Raw genomic sequence first — 18,170 nt, 5'->3', positions numbered from 1 at the left:
TAAACATTTAATTGGAGGAAATTCGGCAACTCCCGAATGTTCATACGGCGTTATTCCTCAGCACGGGAGCCGAACCGTTCGGTTGGGCAGCGTAAGGAAGCTGCGAAACGGCGGAGTGGTTGCCGCTCCGTCCGAGTTTTCCGCCCCCGGGATCGGGGGCGGGGGATGCTTCCGCCCGGTCCGGCTACGGCGGCTCAGATTAGCGGCAAATTGCGTGCAATTAATCAAAAGCCGCCCCGCGGAGTGGCCGGGGCCGCGGACTGGGGCCTGGGAACCCCGTAAGCAGCGTCGCGCACGTCGTTTCGTCCCGATGAATTTGCAATTCATTATTCGCGCATCGCGAATTTAATGAACGAGCCGGTTAAATCGGTCGCTCCCGTCCCGTCGCGGCCCCCGTCCGGCCGCACCTGGACGCGGGCGGACGGCAGAGCCTTGGGGGCCGCCCGTCGATGACGTCAAGGCCACTTGAGGAAGAGAAGGGTAGCAATGGAAAAAAAAAAACACATTAGATCTAGAGTCCAGACTCTGAAAAACATTGACAAGAAAAAATACACCTGATTCAATCAGATTTAAGCTTAAATCAAGAACCAAGCCTCTTAATTTGAGCGGATTTCGTTTTGATTTAAGCTTAAATCTGATTGAATCAAGAGTCCTTTTTCTTGTCAATGTTTTCCTGAGTCTGGACTCTAGATCCAATGTGTTTTTTTTCCAGTGAGCGGTGCCTGATGTTCCAAAAAGTACCGTAAAGGTGTTAGGCCAGGCACCGAGGGAATGAATATTGGATTAAATGCGGAAAATTGGTTTAAATTACTTATTATGAGGTCCTTAAAGAGGGGTTAATTTTGTACCATTTCTGAAGTACGGCAATAGCCGATATCTTGGGGTTTTAGGCCTAAAATCGCTGTTTGGGGGGGGGGGGGGGTTTCCACCGAAAAGTTGGTAAAAAAGTCAGTGAGCCGGTTGCAAACGTTATAGCTATGGTAAAAAGAAGAGTTATCCTTAGAAGTAAATGGCTGAAAAATCAATCTGAATAACGGGAAAATCTGAAAAACGCTCCAAACTTCACAATCTACGTAAGAAATTTACGTTTTTTAAAGCTCCCTATGCTTCAAAAACGATACTACGACACAGGACAGGAGATCATTTCGTTAGAGGGGTTGTTCCACGCAACCGTTGCGCACTCGGATGCTGCGCAATATTCAAAATGGCCGACTTCAGCCGTTACAAAGTGAACATTTAGAGGTTTCGTCGCTTGCTTTACCTTTCACGTAGATTTAATGAAATTCCCAGAAAACGAGAAATATTTCGTGTCGGGACCAATGAAGAGTTAAATATTCCACTCGACATTTCATGATTTTGCATTTCGCTGAAATTGCACAAGCCACTCGTCCCTGAAAGCCAACGAGAAACGGGAGCAACGAGAGTGCATCGCCGAAAATTGAGCTGCGAGTTTTAAGTACTCGATTTCATTGCCTATTCCATCGGATCAACTTTACTAAACGAACCGTCCGTGTTTGATATCAACGGGTGCGTTCAAAGGGTAATGTATGCGAAAGGATTAACATGGATTTCCCTTCGAGGAATCGACGTAAAAGTAAAGGGAATCGTGTTTGAAACAGTTCAAAGGTGTCTCTCGAGGGCTTAAACGTCCGTAGATTCTACTAAAAAGCAGTATTTAAAAGGTTCGCACGATGCGGCAGTGTGAGACAAGGTGCGAAATTTCTCTTCATCGTAGGCTTACATTGGATCGAAATGAGAGTCCTTTCAGCAGGCGACCGACTGTCCACAAGGGAGGTAATAATAAAAAATGTTCAGTCAGTAGAGTTGCAGTCGCCGAAATTAATGCTTTGCTGAAAATCCCCGGTCCCTAAAAGCAAAGCAAATCGAACGCGAATTGCGATGCATCATGTGTTTCCCGCTTCTGAAACACAAAAATGCTATTCAATTCTAGCCGAGGAGAATTTTTAAACTTTCGAGGTGCATGGAGCCATTCCGCCTGGCAGATTTATAGGTAATCACCTTCAGGGTATCGGGAGCTCTGCCTGAAATTTCAGTCGGGAGCCCGAGAGGGAATAGACGTTCCGACGCGTTGCGGCGTTGCCGAATGTCGAAAAAGAGCGAACAGCTCGATTTCAGAGCAAGTCCGCCGATTTTGGGAAGAACGCGGTGCAAACATTCGAATGCAGTCAAATTTCTTCGAATTAAGTACGAATTTTCTGCGAAAGCTGTTCGTTTTGTTCGCTACCTGATCTTATGTAAGCGAAACTTCCAAAGATATACTCAAAACTTGTCTCACAAAGAAAAAATTTGTCGGGCAAAAAATGACAACAATAGAATGATAACATAGAAAAAAAAAGTCGGTAGACAGAACTGATCGGGTGCAATGTAACCTTCTCTTGTTCGGTTTTGTTTTGTTCGACACAACTGAAAAATACGTTACACTCAAGTCAACTATTTGGTCCACTCAGGGGTGCAGAAAGTTCTTCGCCCTCACACTGCTGTCCACAGAAGACTTGCGCACTTCAATATTTCCCTCGCCAAAAAGAGCACGCTTGACTATAGCATTTTCGCATAGACCGCGCTACAATTTTCTTTGAAAAAAATGCGTTTAGCAGGTTCATGCCTTCAGCCTTCACATTTCCCCCATACCAGATGCCCTCACATGTTTTACACCTTTTCAGGTGCCTTCTCATTCGCTGCACGACCGGTCTGCGATCGGGCGATCGAGCACTTTCTGCACCTCTCGGTCCACTCAACCGAATTTTAGAGATTCTGTTATTCCAACCGTTTAGTTCGGTTAATGGGACCGGTTAATCCGAACGCATACACCAAAAAAAGTACAGGTTCCATTCAATACGAACAGTTCGGGACTACCAAATTTTTCTACGAGTGCGTAGTGCGGTCGAGATGGAATAATTTAAAACCCGAGAGCCTCTTCCGGCGTACCGGCCGGACCCGTGCTTAAAGTCGCGAAGGAAAAGTCTCGGCAACGGAGACTTCCGTTCCATTCGGAAAATCAAGTCCCGGGAGGGCGCGGGGCGGCGACGAAGGGTTGGAAATTAGGGATCCCCGCGCTGGTTGTGACTCGGAGTCATCAATCTTGCGTTCCGTTGCGTCCCGCTCGTTTTCTCCCCGATTTTGCATGCAGAAATTTTTGTTTCACACAATTAAGCGGCGCCGGACTCGGGACTCCGCCTCGCTCTCTTGGCGCGTCCCTTCGAAAAAAAAGCCCATCCCCCTCTCGCTTTGAGCCCCGAAAACCATATAAATAGACTTAAACCAAGGTTCAAATTAAACTGTGTACATTGGCAAGTCGTCCTCGATCCACGGCACAATCGAGAAAGAGCGAGGGGGTCGGCGGGGGGTTCGTTGTAGTCCTTGTTCCGAGGAGGGATCAATAGCCCCCTAATTTCGTCGTGAGCCCGAATCGGTCGTTTCCTCGACGCGTACAAATTACACGAGTTTCGACCCTTTATTCCTCGTTTGCATGTGTACGGCCGACGCGCTGTCGTGCTGAGCTGAAACGCCGTATCAACAATCCAACGTTGCCAAATTCACCCCCAGAAAATACTTATTTTCAAAGAAAGTTAAGAATATTTACCATTTAAATTTTCAGACGATTCAGATTAAATTCCAAACGATATTTTCTGCAAATTTGGAGGGGAAAATTTAAAAATTCCCCAAAAATACGTAATTCGTCGGAGAAAGTTTGGCAACGTCTGCAGGCTCATACGACGTTCTTCCACAGCGCGGGACGAAGGGCTTTTGACTTTCGTTCCGACGAGACCCGGTGCGGAGCGGCAACGCTAATCAACTCGACGGCCCGAATGCCTTTCGGCTGGTGGATCGCTTCGGGGGGATTTTTAGGTGGTCTTAGCACGCTAATTCCCCAATGAACTAGTTCTCGCCCACCCCCGTAATTAGTCACCGTTGGCGCCGCCGTCGGTTACTATGGTATTTTGATGAACACCCCGATACTGCCGCGCTTGGTAAAAACGCCGTAGTAGCATTCAAATTTTGCCAAATTTCTTCTCAGAAAATATTTATTTTCGAAGAGGGTTACGAATACATTTCTTAGACGTTTTCAGACTTTACAGATCAAATTACGAACGAAATCCTCTGTAAAATCTGAGGAGAAATTTTCATAAATTTTCCTGAAACTCCGTGATTTGTCGAATAAAATTTGGCAACGCCTTATGGCTCATGGGGTGTTCTTACTTAGCCGACGGAGTAGAGGTCGGTAAACGGAGAGGAAATGACGGTGCATCCACCGACCTCCGCGTTCCCTCCCTCAAACTGAACTTTCCAAGTCCTCAATTTTCAACTTCCTAGCTTTCGAGCACCCTCGATTGGCGACGCGGGTCATTGATACGGAAAACTTTCGGGCCGGTCGCTTAGTACCTAATAATGTGAAACTGTAGTCTGGGAAGTTTCGGTCGCACCTGTATCCCCAGGGCCGTCTATAATTTACCACCGACAATAATTATGATTTTTAGGGCATCCACTATTCTCGTGTCAGAACCCAGACCGCACTTCAGATTTCAGGCGCACCCCTCATGAGGATTGCCTAGATTCTGTGGAGAAAGTTGGAATACACCCCCACGTTGATGGCAAACGAATTGATTCGTTTTTTAATCAAGGGTAATTCCGTAGGGCAGAGTCACGAATTCGAATTCCCTGACTCCCCACACTTCTACGGTTTTCCTCATCAACGTTGACAGTAATTCCGAACTTTAGGGAGGACACGGGACAATAAATAATCACTTGAAAATTTTCCGATTGGACTTCGGGACAATATGAGAGGCTTACGCGACACTACGCGTAAACATCATTTTCCACTTATAAAAAATCCATTTACCCCGACTTTCGGATTATATGGTTCTTTTTCTTATCTTTTCCCCGTTTTCCTCGGCTGTGACCACCCTGCATTGAAAACGGAATTGACTCACGATCAGAGCCGAAACTCCTGGGTTTTAGCACAGATTCTTAAACGATGTTTCCCAATTTTCCCTGAGATTTCTCGTTCTACGGTAACGTAACGCTACACATAACATTTCCCAATTTTAAAAAGTCAATTTTCCCCCAACTTTAGGGTCATATTCTCCTTTTCCCTGACTTTCCCTATCTTCAACGGCTATGGCCACCCTGTCAAGAAACAAAATCACCGATGGAGCGGATATTCCTGGGTCTTAACACAGATTCCCAAATTATTTCTCCAATCTACCCGGAGATTCCTCGCTCCCTGGATATTTCCCACTTTTTCCGGGTCTTACTCGGTTCCCAATTTTCGAGAGAGCCCCTGAATTCGGGGCCGATCTTGGCAACGGCGGAGCTTGCGGGGGACAGAGCTTTAATCTGTGGCGGGACCGGGGAACCGGCGACCGCGGCGATGGTAATCAAGAGGATCATCTCGTTACTCACGAATTAGCCCGGGCCTGGAAGCGGCGGCAACGCGTTTCGGCCCCAGGGCCCAGGGCGGCGCGAGGCCACGGCGCGGATCGCTATTATGGAAAACCGTCGCCATGTCTGTTGACGGCCGGCTGAAACCGAGTGCCCTCTCATTCTCATGACGACGCTCCCTCCTAAGGGCCATTCGGACGGATGAGCCCCCACAAACTCGAGGGTTGCCGCTTCGGCATCGCGTTCAAGGAAACCACAGAGGTGTTGGGGATTTATTATTTTAAAAAATCCATTAATCGAATCAACGTGACAAATCAACGATGGATTTTCCGAAAAATAAATTATAAAAAATTGGAAATTTTGGAGGCTCAAAATGGCCGCTATTCGCAAAAAATCGAGGAAAAATTCCGGGAAGTTCGCTGAAATTTTGATCCAAAAATCGGCTTGTGTGTCGTTTTAATACATTCGGGCAGCAAAAATCGAAATTTTCAATTCTGAGGGAAGATATCGATTACACGATTAATCGAATCCCACAAAATCTATGCGATTTAATAGAGTTTTTCGGTTAAAAGATACATAGATTTTTCAAAAAAAATTGACTACAAATCCCAAACACTGAAGCCGATCGACGAGTTGACAGCCGGTTGCATTTGCACGGAAGACACTAGCTATGAAAATTGAAATGGATTCGACCTAGATTATCTTCGATATATCGGGAGCTGTCTCTGGATCGGAGTAATTTAGACAAAAGCTTTCCGACAGAGGATTCCACTTGGAGTCAATTTTTTTTTACGAAGTTTGGATGTCGAAAGTAGTCTCCTCTCATTATCAGTCAAACAATTTTTCCGAAGAAATGATGCGTTTGGATTTATTCTGCTGAGTGCTGACTATGTCCACTTTTTTCGACGGCGATTTAAATACTCTTGAAATTAGTTTTAATTAGGCTAAAAGGCACTACGTGCAAATGAACTGAAACAAGAGGACCTGTGAGGCAGGCAACTCGCATCACTTCGATGGAATTCATTTGAACAGAAAATTCGTTTTAATTCAGTTCACTTGTGCACAGTCCCTTTTAGTGTGGGTCAAAAAGTAGTTGCGGTAAGAATTAACTGAAATCGAAAAACATCATAGGCGAATTAAAAATGCGTGATTATCGCCAAGCAATCAGCTCTATTTAGGTCCATTAAAGGGAGGTTTCGGTTGCGATTCGACCTACCCACGTATCGAGTGATACATTTTTGAACCGATCTTTTTCGTAGGAGCTAAGTGCACGGACGACAGCAATTAAACTAATACTTACTAAACTGAAGAAGAAGACAAAGAAAAAATCATGGAGAAAATGAGCCCATCACAACTTGTTCTTATTATTGAAAGTATTGAGGAGGGGACTCAGAATTCCCTTCTACACGGGCTCTCTCTGTTTCTCAACATTTCAAGCAGCTGACCTGTGATCTTGCTCATCAGCGCTGACAACTGGGCAGCTGTGGAGTGTGGAGGGACTAACGCCGGAAAATTCTCAAGTGGGCAGTTAGAGACTGTAGTTAGTGCAGTTACAACGATAAATATAACGTATACTTATCGCCGCGAGACCATTAGGGACTCTTAGTGCCATTCGGTAATAACATAACCACGCTGTTATTTAGCCAAGGGGTATCGGCGAGACTTCACGGTCTCTCTCTCTCTTCACATCCCATCTGAATTTCAAAGTCCTCTTGACTTGTTGTGCGCTCGAGCCAAGAAACCCAGACCAAGAGAAAGGGAGGAAAATTGACATTGACGTGGTTATACGAACATTATCAACGTGTTTAATGCTTGCATGAAATGAAAATGAAATTTTGCTGCTGCATCTTTACTGTGAAGACATTCTAACGTTCAAGTGCTTCTTTGGTCTTAAAAATTAGATAGCTTCTCCCTAATCGCTATTTTCAACGCTGAGGAGCCTCAGCTGCTAGAGTTAAATAGAGGAATGGTACATTCGATTTAAAAGAAAATTAGGAAAAACCAATGAATCTCGTCATTTATTTACGTCCACGTCGTATCTTTGAAGAGAGTCTCAACGATAGGAAAATGAAAACTTACGTACAATAATTTTTGATTGATCAAGAAAGTACGACATGAAGTACAACTGATTCTTACCTGTAACAGAAAATAAACGGAATCAATTAGTATAAGTACATCAATATGAAGAGAAACGTAGAAACGTAGTGTTCAGAACGTCAAACCCACTTGAGGAAAGACAATTGACGATTTTTTCCTGGCATTTTAGTCATTTTCCCTGACATATCCAGATTTTCCCTGACTTTTTAAAATTCCCTGACACTTACGGGTAATCCCTGACTATGGCAACCGATGTTCCTCAAACCATGCCTCTTTCACAGTGTTCTGTTTTCACAAACCCAGTACAAAATGCATCAGATTCAGCTTTTCAGGGACATGGGCGGACATCTCGCTTAGATGCGGGCACTCCTCTTATTTGGCCACCGTCGGTCGATCGCGTAAATAAACTCGGCTCCGCGCGAAGAGCAGTGAAAACAGTCCGCTTTCCTCGGCTCTAATCCACGGCTGCGCGGCTTTGTTCGTTAATCGTTCGGGGGATTTGTTTTTCTCAATTAATCCGAAACAAAGAGCGCAACAAAAGGAGTCTGGCGAGTGAATTAAAAAAAAAAGAAACCAAGGATCGCATCCGTGCGCTCTGGCTGCTGCTTTTGCTGAGCCTCGGAGCTCGGGAGCCGACCGATGGAGAGGGTCGAAGACGCGTCACAAAAGCGCTATTAACGCCCGCGAATCGTGCATCGGGAGCGCTTCGCGATGGGAACCGCAAGACTTGGACTTTCGGCGTAATCAGGACGCCGGTTGTCAAGCTTGGCACTCTTTAAAGTTTTTTTTTCTGAGTTGCCATAGAATTTGGAAAATTAAATTTCCTGACATTTCCCCGATTTCCCTGACATATTTTGGTTAAATTCCCGAACAATTGATCGAGTGCCGAATTGATAAAAAGACTTGTGCAGTTAGAAATAGTTGTTAAGAATTTGTTGCTCGAAACGTTAAACCTGCTCGAGAAAGAAAATAAAGGAGACTTGACGATTTTTCTCTGATAATTTTGTCATTTTCCCTGAATTTTGAAAATTCCCTTTTTTTCTCCATCTCTTCATTTGCTTTGAAAAATTTAAGTACTAGACAGGGTGAAAAGTTTCCCAGTAAAAAAATACCTACTTAACTTAAGGAAACATTCTCTTCATTGGGACGAACCCCTGAGATAGAGTACACAATCAGAAAAAGTAACCAAAATTTTGTGTTTAAGTTAGAGATGAAACTCTAAATAACACAAACTTTGGGTTACATTACCTTGGTTCAGTTAAATTGACCAAATTAGGAGTGAGGAAAAAACGAGAGTGAGGTTTCAGCAAGAAACATCCTCAATCTTGAGGTTAATCCTTAAAAATTTAATTCATCAGGGAGATCGGTTGGAATGATCCACCCGAAAGAAAACCTAACCTCGACAACCAAAAACACGAAAATTTTTACCGGAGTATAGATACACCAAATAAACCGCTTTTTCTGTGGATCATGGATAAAGTTTTCTCACTTCAGGATTCCGGTGGACACCCAGCACACTTTCTCCTCTCCTCGGACGGAAAGGAGACGATTAGCGGCGGTGGCTGGCCTAATTGGAGACGGAATGTTGGGCAGCGCCTCGTCAACTACGAAAACCTGCTGGGAGTTCTGGGACCCCGGCAAGAAAAGGTGGAGAGATGAATCGAGGTCTGGCTCATTATTTCGACTCGTCCGGGTCCACTACGTCCGAGCCGAGGATAATCGTAACGTTAATTAATTCCACGTCGTGACGCGATGCGCCCTCCGCACGAGTCCACCAAGAACACGACGCACAGTGGATCGAGTCTTCGGAAGAAGTCGGACATGAAATTTTTGACAAAAATTGTAAAATTGTATGTTTATTTCATCATAAATTAAATGTTGAGGGGTGTTTCGAAAAGGAAATTTCATGATAAAACCAATAGAGCCACTCTTAAACTTTTTGGTTTCATATTTTGGAAAAATAAGCTTTCAAAGTTTCCAGATTTTATCCAACATCTCCTATTGACCCGATCCAGTGTGCGACGGGGCAACGCAGCGCCGGACTATAACGGTTACCGCACAACTAACCAGACTTGCCACCCAAACCGCAGCGTATAACACGGTGCTGTGTTTTGTTTCCATTCCGTGCAAATATTCGTATTACCCAGCTCAGCCGCCGAATTTTGTCGGCTCTTACTTACCCATAAAGATGCGATATCCATCGATGAGTCCAAACCGTACCAACGGCCGATCAGACCAATCACTGGTCTCTGAAGACAGATTTTGGCGCGATAAACGCGGATTTTCCGGCACTCGACCGCAAACCCGTAAAATTCGAGTTTTTATACCAAAATCGTCCTTCAACCCTATTTTTCTGGCCAATATTAGAAACGAAACTACGTGCATTATGACGTGAGCCCTGTTATGCATATATTTTTATGGGTCTCAGGGCACATGTTTTAATACACATAGTTCGTTTGGCAGAAACACGTCCAATTTACGCCCTCTTTCGCCGGGAGCAAGCAAACCGTCATGTCGCAAGTGACATTCCGAACATAATTACCCAAGAATTATGATTGATGTTCATTTTTTCATTTTGTTCAATGCTCGGGTGCGCTGACTGATCAAGCGACACGAGTTTAAAATAAATTACAAGACCGATTTTTCTGGTATCTTCGACACTCATGTATAATTCAGCGATGGCTGTTGGTGCTCGGTTTGTGTTTACCCGGCGTGGAGATTTGATTAATTTGTCTCCGGCCTGGGGGCAGAGAAAGTTGTCTCTTCGCCGGGGAGCTCGTCAGCGAGCGGTGAGCACAGCTGTACACACCTTCCAGGGACGCGTGCGTGACGCAGTGAAAATGGGTGCTCGCTTGCGCCTAAAGAGGTCAGTTCCACCGGTCTCAGCGCTCTATCGGCTCATAAATTTCAAATAGTTGTTTGCTTCTGTTTGACGTGCGAATCGTGAAGTCTGGATTACGGTCATTGGGAGGGCGATTTGAAAAATTGGAAAATTATTTCACTATTTCCACATCAACTCTTTCCGATAATGAGACTTCTCAGGTGGCTTCAGTTAGATGAATTCTGACTACGAATGGGAGGTCTTGAGAGAACTAAGCATGAGCGTATCCTTGGTTTCTCAATTGACTGATACTTAAAGAAGTTATTAAAGACGTCACGGCACAATAATCACATCAGCTAGAATGTTCGTCTTAAACGGTAAACGTGGGTGTTCAGAGTTTTTTCCGCAAGTATTTTGTAGATTGATTGTCTGCAACTGGTTGATTTTAACTGGGAAGTATGCGCCTGATTCGAAAGAGAAGAGGCCACTGCTTGAAAGTGTTGGGTTTTGATAAGATTCCTGATATAGGTATAAAATGTTTGAAAACATACTCCCAGTTGGTACTGTTACGAACCTTAAACCTTAATATTTTGGCGATGTGCGAGGGTGACATCGTGCGACCACGTTCCCTCGTGCTAACACGGAGTAACAGAGGAAAGCTGATCGAAATTCTGAGCACCTTTCTTTAGTAAAAGCAATTAATTTAGTTGTCCCAATCACGCTCTCTCTCTCGTACGCTCATCCTGAATGGTGCGCGTTAATTGTCCATCTTACATCCCACGGTTGCGAAAAACGCAGTCAAGGAAACACAGGAAATCAAAGCGTTGCCCTGGGCGCATGCTTCAATTTTCGAACACTTTCAAGGAAAAGACCGAGGAGGACGAGTTGATGGATATTTTATTTTATGTCCGTTGTCTCAGACGAAAGAATCTAGAGCAGGGTCTTAATTTCCTGCTTCCGGTCAACTTTCAGAGTCGGGTCCCATGCAGCGTGGGACGTAATCGCTTTCGGTTCCGAAACCAGAGTGAAAGGGCCATGGTATGCGCGGTACGCATCTCCTCCTGTCGAAATAAGACCCACTGATTTTAGCTACCCTACACTGAGAAAAAACTATGGTTTATAAACCTATTAGAGGTAAATATGGAACACCTATAATAGTCGTAAATAAACTAATGATTCTCGGTCTGTGAACCATACTAAGGTCTCTGTACCTAATTAAGGTACCCCGTACCATAACTAAGGTATATGTGCTATTATTATATGTAGAGGTACTACTATTAGTGTGTTCCATATTTACCTCTAATAGGTTTATAAGCCATAGTTTTTTCTCAGTGTACAAGAGTCGACCATCAAAACACGATTCTAAGGCACACTCCAGGCGCGTAAGAACCAGAGTCAAGTCCCATGTATCGTGGGACGTAATCGCTTTCGGTTCTGAAACCAGAGTGAAAGGACTGTGGTATGCGCTAATAAGCGGTACGTCTCGCCTTCTGTTGGGACAAGACGCACCATGTTTCGATATTCTACAAGATTCGACCATCAAAACACGATTCTAACCAGCTTCCAGCAACGGTCATCCGATTTCGTTGAACTTGGAGTTCCAGCAACGGTCATCCGATTTCGTTGAACTTGGAGTTCCAGCAACGGTCATCCGATTTCGTTGAACTTGGAGGGCCTTTGAGCCAACCACTGATGGTACTGACTTATGGGCCGGTTGGTCCTTTCGACCGGTTCGGTTGGCGACGCACTATGTTTAGCTATCCTGCAAGATTCGACCATCAAAACACGATTCTAAGCCGCATTTCAGGCGCGTAAGAACCAGCTTCCAGCAACGGCCATCCGATTTCGTTAAACTTGGAGGGCCTTTGAGCCAACAATTGATGGTACTGACTCACGGGCCGGTTGGTCCCATCAACCGGTTCGGTTGGCAACGGTGCCCAGGACCGGTCTCGTCCCGATCGAAATCAGCCGAGGAACCGATCACGACTTTGGCTCTGCGCGGCGATGCGCACTGCACCCGCACTCACGTTCGCTCCTCTCATCATGGGAAAATTGCCCAACATATCCTTCGAATCCGCATTCAAAATCACGGATTTCCCCTCATAATCCGGCAACGCTGCCTTTCGTGCCCGTTACGCTGCCCTCAGCCGGCCCGACGAGGGGGTAAAGGGGGCAAAGGGTAGGGGGCAGGGGCCGGGGGGAGCATGTTTTCATCCTGGCAGTCCCGGTCTGTTTTGCGGCTTGGCTCGGCGGACCGCGTGTGTCTGTGCAAGCAACGACTGAGCATTTCTGTTTTAATCCGTTACTTGTACGGTTTCCGATGGGAACTCTGTGTCGCGACTCGCGGACCGGTGTAGGAATCCGCCTCATTAAGCGCCGCCGCCGCACAGTGGATCGAGTCAATTCGAGAGGTCGCTCATGAAATTTACAACTAAAACTGCAAATTTTGATTTATATTTCGTCCCATTTCAACTTTTAAGAGGTGCTAGGGGCAGAAAATTTCACGAGGAAACCAATGGAACCAATGGAACCACTTTCATAACCTCAAAATTTGTTTAAGCGGAGTTTTAAGCGTTTAAAAGTCTTAAATTTTGTCCGACCTCTCCTGATGACTCGACCCTTGTGCGCCGACTCGCCAAACTCTCCGCTTGCTTCGCCGGATTTTCCGCCGGTTGTCCCCGTTTCCACGTTTCGCGACGGGCCGAGCAGGAAAACCTCTAGAGCTCATCATTAGAAAAAAAACAGGCGAAAAAACCACTGGGAGCTTGAAATGAAGTCCAACATACACTCGGATTACAAACTTCAATCTCTCTGCAGGTAGGATAGGTTTACGAGTTTAAAAAGGAACCAAGGCGATCCGCAGCGCGAAATGAGACTGGACTCTAGATCCGAGAGACTTTTTTTCCCCTGTGTCATACGAAAACTCGATCCTTGTGAAGTTACTTCCGTTGAAACATGTATTTTTTGGTTACGTCACGAATGGTTTTTTCAGGGGCGCAGAAAATGCCAAGCAGTATCCGAATGTAATTGAACTTCCCCCATTTTTCATCGAAATTCAATTCCAACGGAGGGCTAAAACTGTTAACGGAAAAAAACAGAGTCAATGGTCAAAAATTGGACTTTTTTTACCGCTAAAACGCCATAAAATCGCTAACTACGATAAAATCCAACATAAAATCACCACTTTCACCCTTCCTTGAGGGACGAGCCGCGTGCGCGGTCGGAAATTCCAGGACCCCTTCTTGATCTCAAATAAGGATTCGAGGACTTTCTAGATTAAACTTGACCGAAACTTCACTGGAAAAAAAACACATTGAATCTAGAGTCCACTCTTGAAAACATTGACAATAAAAAATACTCTAGATTCAATCGGATTTTTGCTTGAATCAAAACGAGATCCGCTTAAATTAAGAGGCTTCGTGCTTGATTAAAGCTAGATTCTGATAGAATCAAGAGTTCTTTTTCTTGTCGATGTTTTTAAGAGTCAGGACTCAAGATACAATGTGTTTTATTTTCCAGTGTTCTGAGCGAGAAAATCACATCCAGATGCCCCCGGAAAATTCGAATTTCATCGGGAGAAATCCGGCAACGTGCGAATGTTTATACGGCGTTTTTCCCGTCCGAGACCATGGCGGCGCCGAGCGCGGGGCCACTTTATCGGTGTTGGTTGGGGTGGACCGGGCCGAACGCTATCACAGATTCCGGTCATTTGGGCGGGGATGCGGGTCCTCGAGGGGGTCAAGGGGTCACCGCCGCTGTTTGTCCGCGCGGCTCCGGAAATTGAAAAACGCGGTGCCGGCGAAAACAGACTCCGGCGCGGCGCGAGATCGCCGAGAAAAATAATCCAGTTCGGTCGCGAGAGGACCCGGCTTCGGAAACGAAACGACCCAACGCTGTTTCGGCGTCTGTTTCGCTCCGATAGTTCGAAACGGGGGCAGTATTGCGAGATCAAAAAGGCGGAAGCTGTTATTTTCGGGAGCCGAAAACAGTTTCATCAAAATCCGACATTTTTCAGCCGCAGTCTTCTCCATTCCTCTGTCATCCTGAGGAAGAACGACGTACGGGCCTCACGGTGTGGCCATATTTCCTTGGGCAAAAACCGAAATTCTTGAGGCACTTTTGAATATTTTTCTTCCAATTTCACAGAGAATTATTCTGAAAATTTCATCTAAATTATCTGCAAACGAGGAAAAACTTTTCTCGGAAATAAATATTTTATTACACACTGGAAAAAAAAACACATTGGATCTGAAGTCCAGACTCTTTAAAACATCGACAAGAAAAAGTACTCTTGATTCAATCAGAATCTAGCTTAAATCAAGAACCAAGCCTCTTAATTTAAGCGGATTTCCTTTTGATTCAAGCAAAAATCCGATTGAATCAAGAGTATTTTTTCTTGAGTATTGAAGAGTATTGAAATTCGAAAATTTTCCGGTCGTTTTCCCGATAAAAGAGAACCCAGTTACACGACCCACCAATGCTTGTGTTCAAGAGTGTTTTCAAGAGTCTGGACTCTAGATCCAATGTGTTTTTTTCCAGTGCAGGAGCAATCCATATAAATCTTTGCTTGAATGAAGAAACATGATTCGCAGCTTAAACGATGCTAGGTGGATTTCAAACCCAATCAAAAATTCTAGTATACCTAAGCCTACGTGCAAAGGCACTTCTCTATAATTAATTGACACTTCTTTCGGTGAGTCATTTTTTACTGAGACTAAAAGGAATTGCCATGACCGAAGAAACGTTCTGACTGAAATTTGAATTTGAGGTTGGGCCAGAAATCCAACACGTGTATTGTAAAAACTCGGAATCCTTTTTCCTGCTCAATAAACCACCATAGATTGACTGTTAACTTTGACTCTTAACCTGACAATCATCCAATCCGGAGGAATAATTATTGTTCCCCTCTACTTCTAAATCGAAGCTCCCTGCTCGACACTTCTCTAAGCTCAAGACGGAACGGGAGCTCCGGCTGCGGAACTCAAAAGTGAAAAGTGAAAAGTTATTACAACTCACCCTCAAATCTCCCACTTCATCGACTCTCGGGAGGTGGAGCGAAATTTAAATGAACGAATAAATAAACGAATAAAGGAGCGACGGCACTTCAAAAATCAACCCTCCGAAATCGGCGGAGGTGATAATCAATCACGTCGAGTTGTTTCATTATCCTGGAAATTAAAATTCCGCTCCGGCGAGTGGCCGGGGGGCGAGAAGAAAGGAAAGCTCCGAAACTTTCGAGGACCCGCGTGGAGGGCCACGAGCTGCAACACGTGGCAGGTGCTTAAAAAAGCCAACTCGGATTCGTCGTCCGGAGGAGAGACGCAGCGACGCACAGAGGATTGAGTCAATAGTAGAGGGCGGACAAACTTTGGAAACTTTAAAAGCTCATAACTCCGTTTATACAAAACGTTGATGTTTTAAAAGTGACTTAATTGGTTTCCTCGTAAAATTTTCTTCAAGAAGCACCCCTATATATTTAAAATGTGACGAAATAAACATCAAAATTTGCTGTTTGGGTAAAAAATTTCATGTCCAACTTATCTAATTGACTCGATCCACTGTGCGACGGAAGAGGGATCGCGTCTCCGGGAAAAGGCGCGCTGCGGCAGAGGAGGGGGTTCGAATTCGACCCACGAGGGGGTCGCATTGGAGCTTATTGAATCCACTCGTGTTGCGGGGTAGATGGCTCATGAGTGATCGGAGACTTCAGTTGTGGTGAATAGCATTCTTGAATTTTCTTACTCCCTCATATTTTCCAACTTTTCCTTGATTTTTGGGGAAAACCCCACATGAAAACTCGAAGTTCCCTGTCCCTTGGCCCTTAGACAAGATTCTGCGGGGGAAAGTTAGAATTCCATCTAACGCTTGCTGCCTATTCTTTAATTTGTTCCATCTAATGAGATACATTAATAGAAACACCGATTAAACTTGAGCCACCAAATCAATAGAAAAGTCACCGAGCGGAAAAATAGAAATCATCTGGTTCGAAGACCACTTTCCGAGTGAATATCTTGAGAATTTTCACTCCCTGATGAATCCGACATTTCGCGGGTTTTCCAGGTCTAAAACACCATGTGACAATGTGACATGCTCTCAGTCGAACTCATTCAACCTTTTACCTTTCAAACACGAGTTAACCAGGTGGTATCTATGAGACTAATGAGAAAAATTGGGCGACACTCATGATACTTTAATTGCGAGGGAAACCTCAAGTAGGTTAGGTTTATAAATTTTGGAGGCCGAAAATGAAAAATCGACCTAAAATGCTGCTTGATCTTAGAATGAAACGTCACGAAGAAGAAGAATCGAAGTCGTTGAGCCGCTTTTGCTCGACGTTTTATCCCGTACACTAAAGATGATGGACAATACAACAGGCAGCAATCCATTTTTGGTTCGATACACTGGAAAAAAACACATTGGATCTTGAGTCTAGACTCTTGAAAACATTGACAAGAAAAAAGACTCTAGATTCAATCAGATTTAAGCTTAAATCAAAAGGAAATCCGCTCTCTTGGTTTTTGATTTAAGCTTAAATCTGATTGAATGAAGAGTCTTTCCTTTTCGATGTTTTTAAGAGTCAAAAGTTCTGGACTCTCGATCCAATGTGTTTTTTTCCAGCGTAAAACATCACGATTTATAACAGATACAAATTCTACAAGATTACGAAAAATACTGCTCTTCTTAGGAGCACCATACAAGCACGCAAGTACAAAGCAGCTTACTTTCTGTGACTTAAAGTCCACACGATAATTGCGAGTGATAATAAAAACTTCATGAGCGGTTTAATGCAGTTTCGCGCTTTGTTACGGTACGAACTCTCCACTTCTGAAGTATATCCTCGAGTTAAACGGTCGATCACCGGGATGCACGACGTGGCAAGAGCGATGCCGACGTGACCCCACGGAAGGTATTGAATTACTTGCACCGAGTCACGAAATTTCCGAGTTAAAGCCGGCGCGAAAAGCCTGCTATTATAAATTCATTACAGGCACTCCGACAAGCACTTACACGGGGAGATTGAGACAGAGAAGCCGCTCTCTCTCCCGACGGCGAGGGGCCTTCCAGTCTCGAATACTGCCGAGCTAAGGAAAAACGCCGTATGAACCTTCAGTCGTTGCCAAATTTCAATTTATTGAACATTAATTTCCTGGTAAATTTAAGAATATTTTTCCTCCAATTTTTCAGATAATTTTGTTTGCAATTTTACCTAAAGTTTCTGAAAATTTCAAGGAAACATATTCATAACTTTCCTCAAAAATAAACATTTTATTGAAGGAAATTTGGCAACTCTCGAATGTTCAAACGGCGTTCTTTCTTACCACGGCATAATACTGTGCTGCCAACGAGACGGCCGTGTCGTTCTGACGGATTTACCCGTTTTAACACAGCTTATAAATATTGAAGCGTTGCGAATTCCCTATCATATTTTTTTAAATTTTAACCCCTTACTTAAATGCCCGAATCGGGTCAAATTGACCCGAGACTGGATAAAAACACGTGCCCTAAAGGTTGAATGGGCACGGTGCATGCGAGCTTTGGAGATAAGTTCACAAATACATCGTAGAGAAAGAATCAGACATCGAATTGAAAAAAAAGGAGAACAATCGAGGATCAACAAGGCCGAAGATAGAGGAGACATAATCGGGCATCGTTTTTTAGACTGTTGAGTCTAAGCGACACATCATTGGCAGCATAGTGTGGAGCATTGCGAGTTCACGCCTCGTGCCAGAGCGCCTTCAATTTCGCAGACGCAACACGGGCATCCATCGAGTACGAATAGTTGTATCTCTGCGCCGTCGTCACACGCTATCTTCCCGTTGCTCTATTTCTATCCGGTGTTCGTTTCCGTTCA

The 18,170-nt window shown here is 44.5% G+C and overlaps 1 protein-coding gene across 5 annotated transcripts in view; it reads right to left on the bottom strand.

Moving 5' to 3' along the window:
* The window catches only part of LOC109041486 (pumilio homolog 1), a 376,227-nt gene that overhangs the window by 64,890 nt on the left and 293,167 nt on the right, over positions 1-18,170 (bottom strand). Inside the window, exon 11 of one of the 5 annotated variants that reach the window (XM_072302964.1) lies at positions 7,480-7,536. The exons of 3 other annotated variants lie outside the window; for them this stretch is intronic. In XM_072302964.1, the coding sequence (XP_072159065.1) occupies positions 7,480-7,536 (57 nt within the window). Of the gene's footprint in view, positions 1-7,407; positions 7,537-18,170 lie in introns of those variants that run through there. One more of the 5 variants, XM_072302963.1, reaches the window with a different exon arrangement.

The sequence above is a fragment of the Bemisia tabaci genome, chromosome 7 (assembly GCF_918797505.1).
Source record: "Bemisia tabaci chromosome 7, PGI_BMITA_v3".
Taxonomy (NCBI): Eukaryota; Metazoa; Arthropoda; class Insecta; order Hemiptera; family Aleyrodidae; genus Bemisia; species Bemisia tabaci.
Note: the sequence above shows the minus strand (reverse complement) of the source record. Positions and strands in the feature narration are given on the sequence as shown.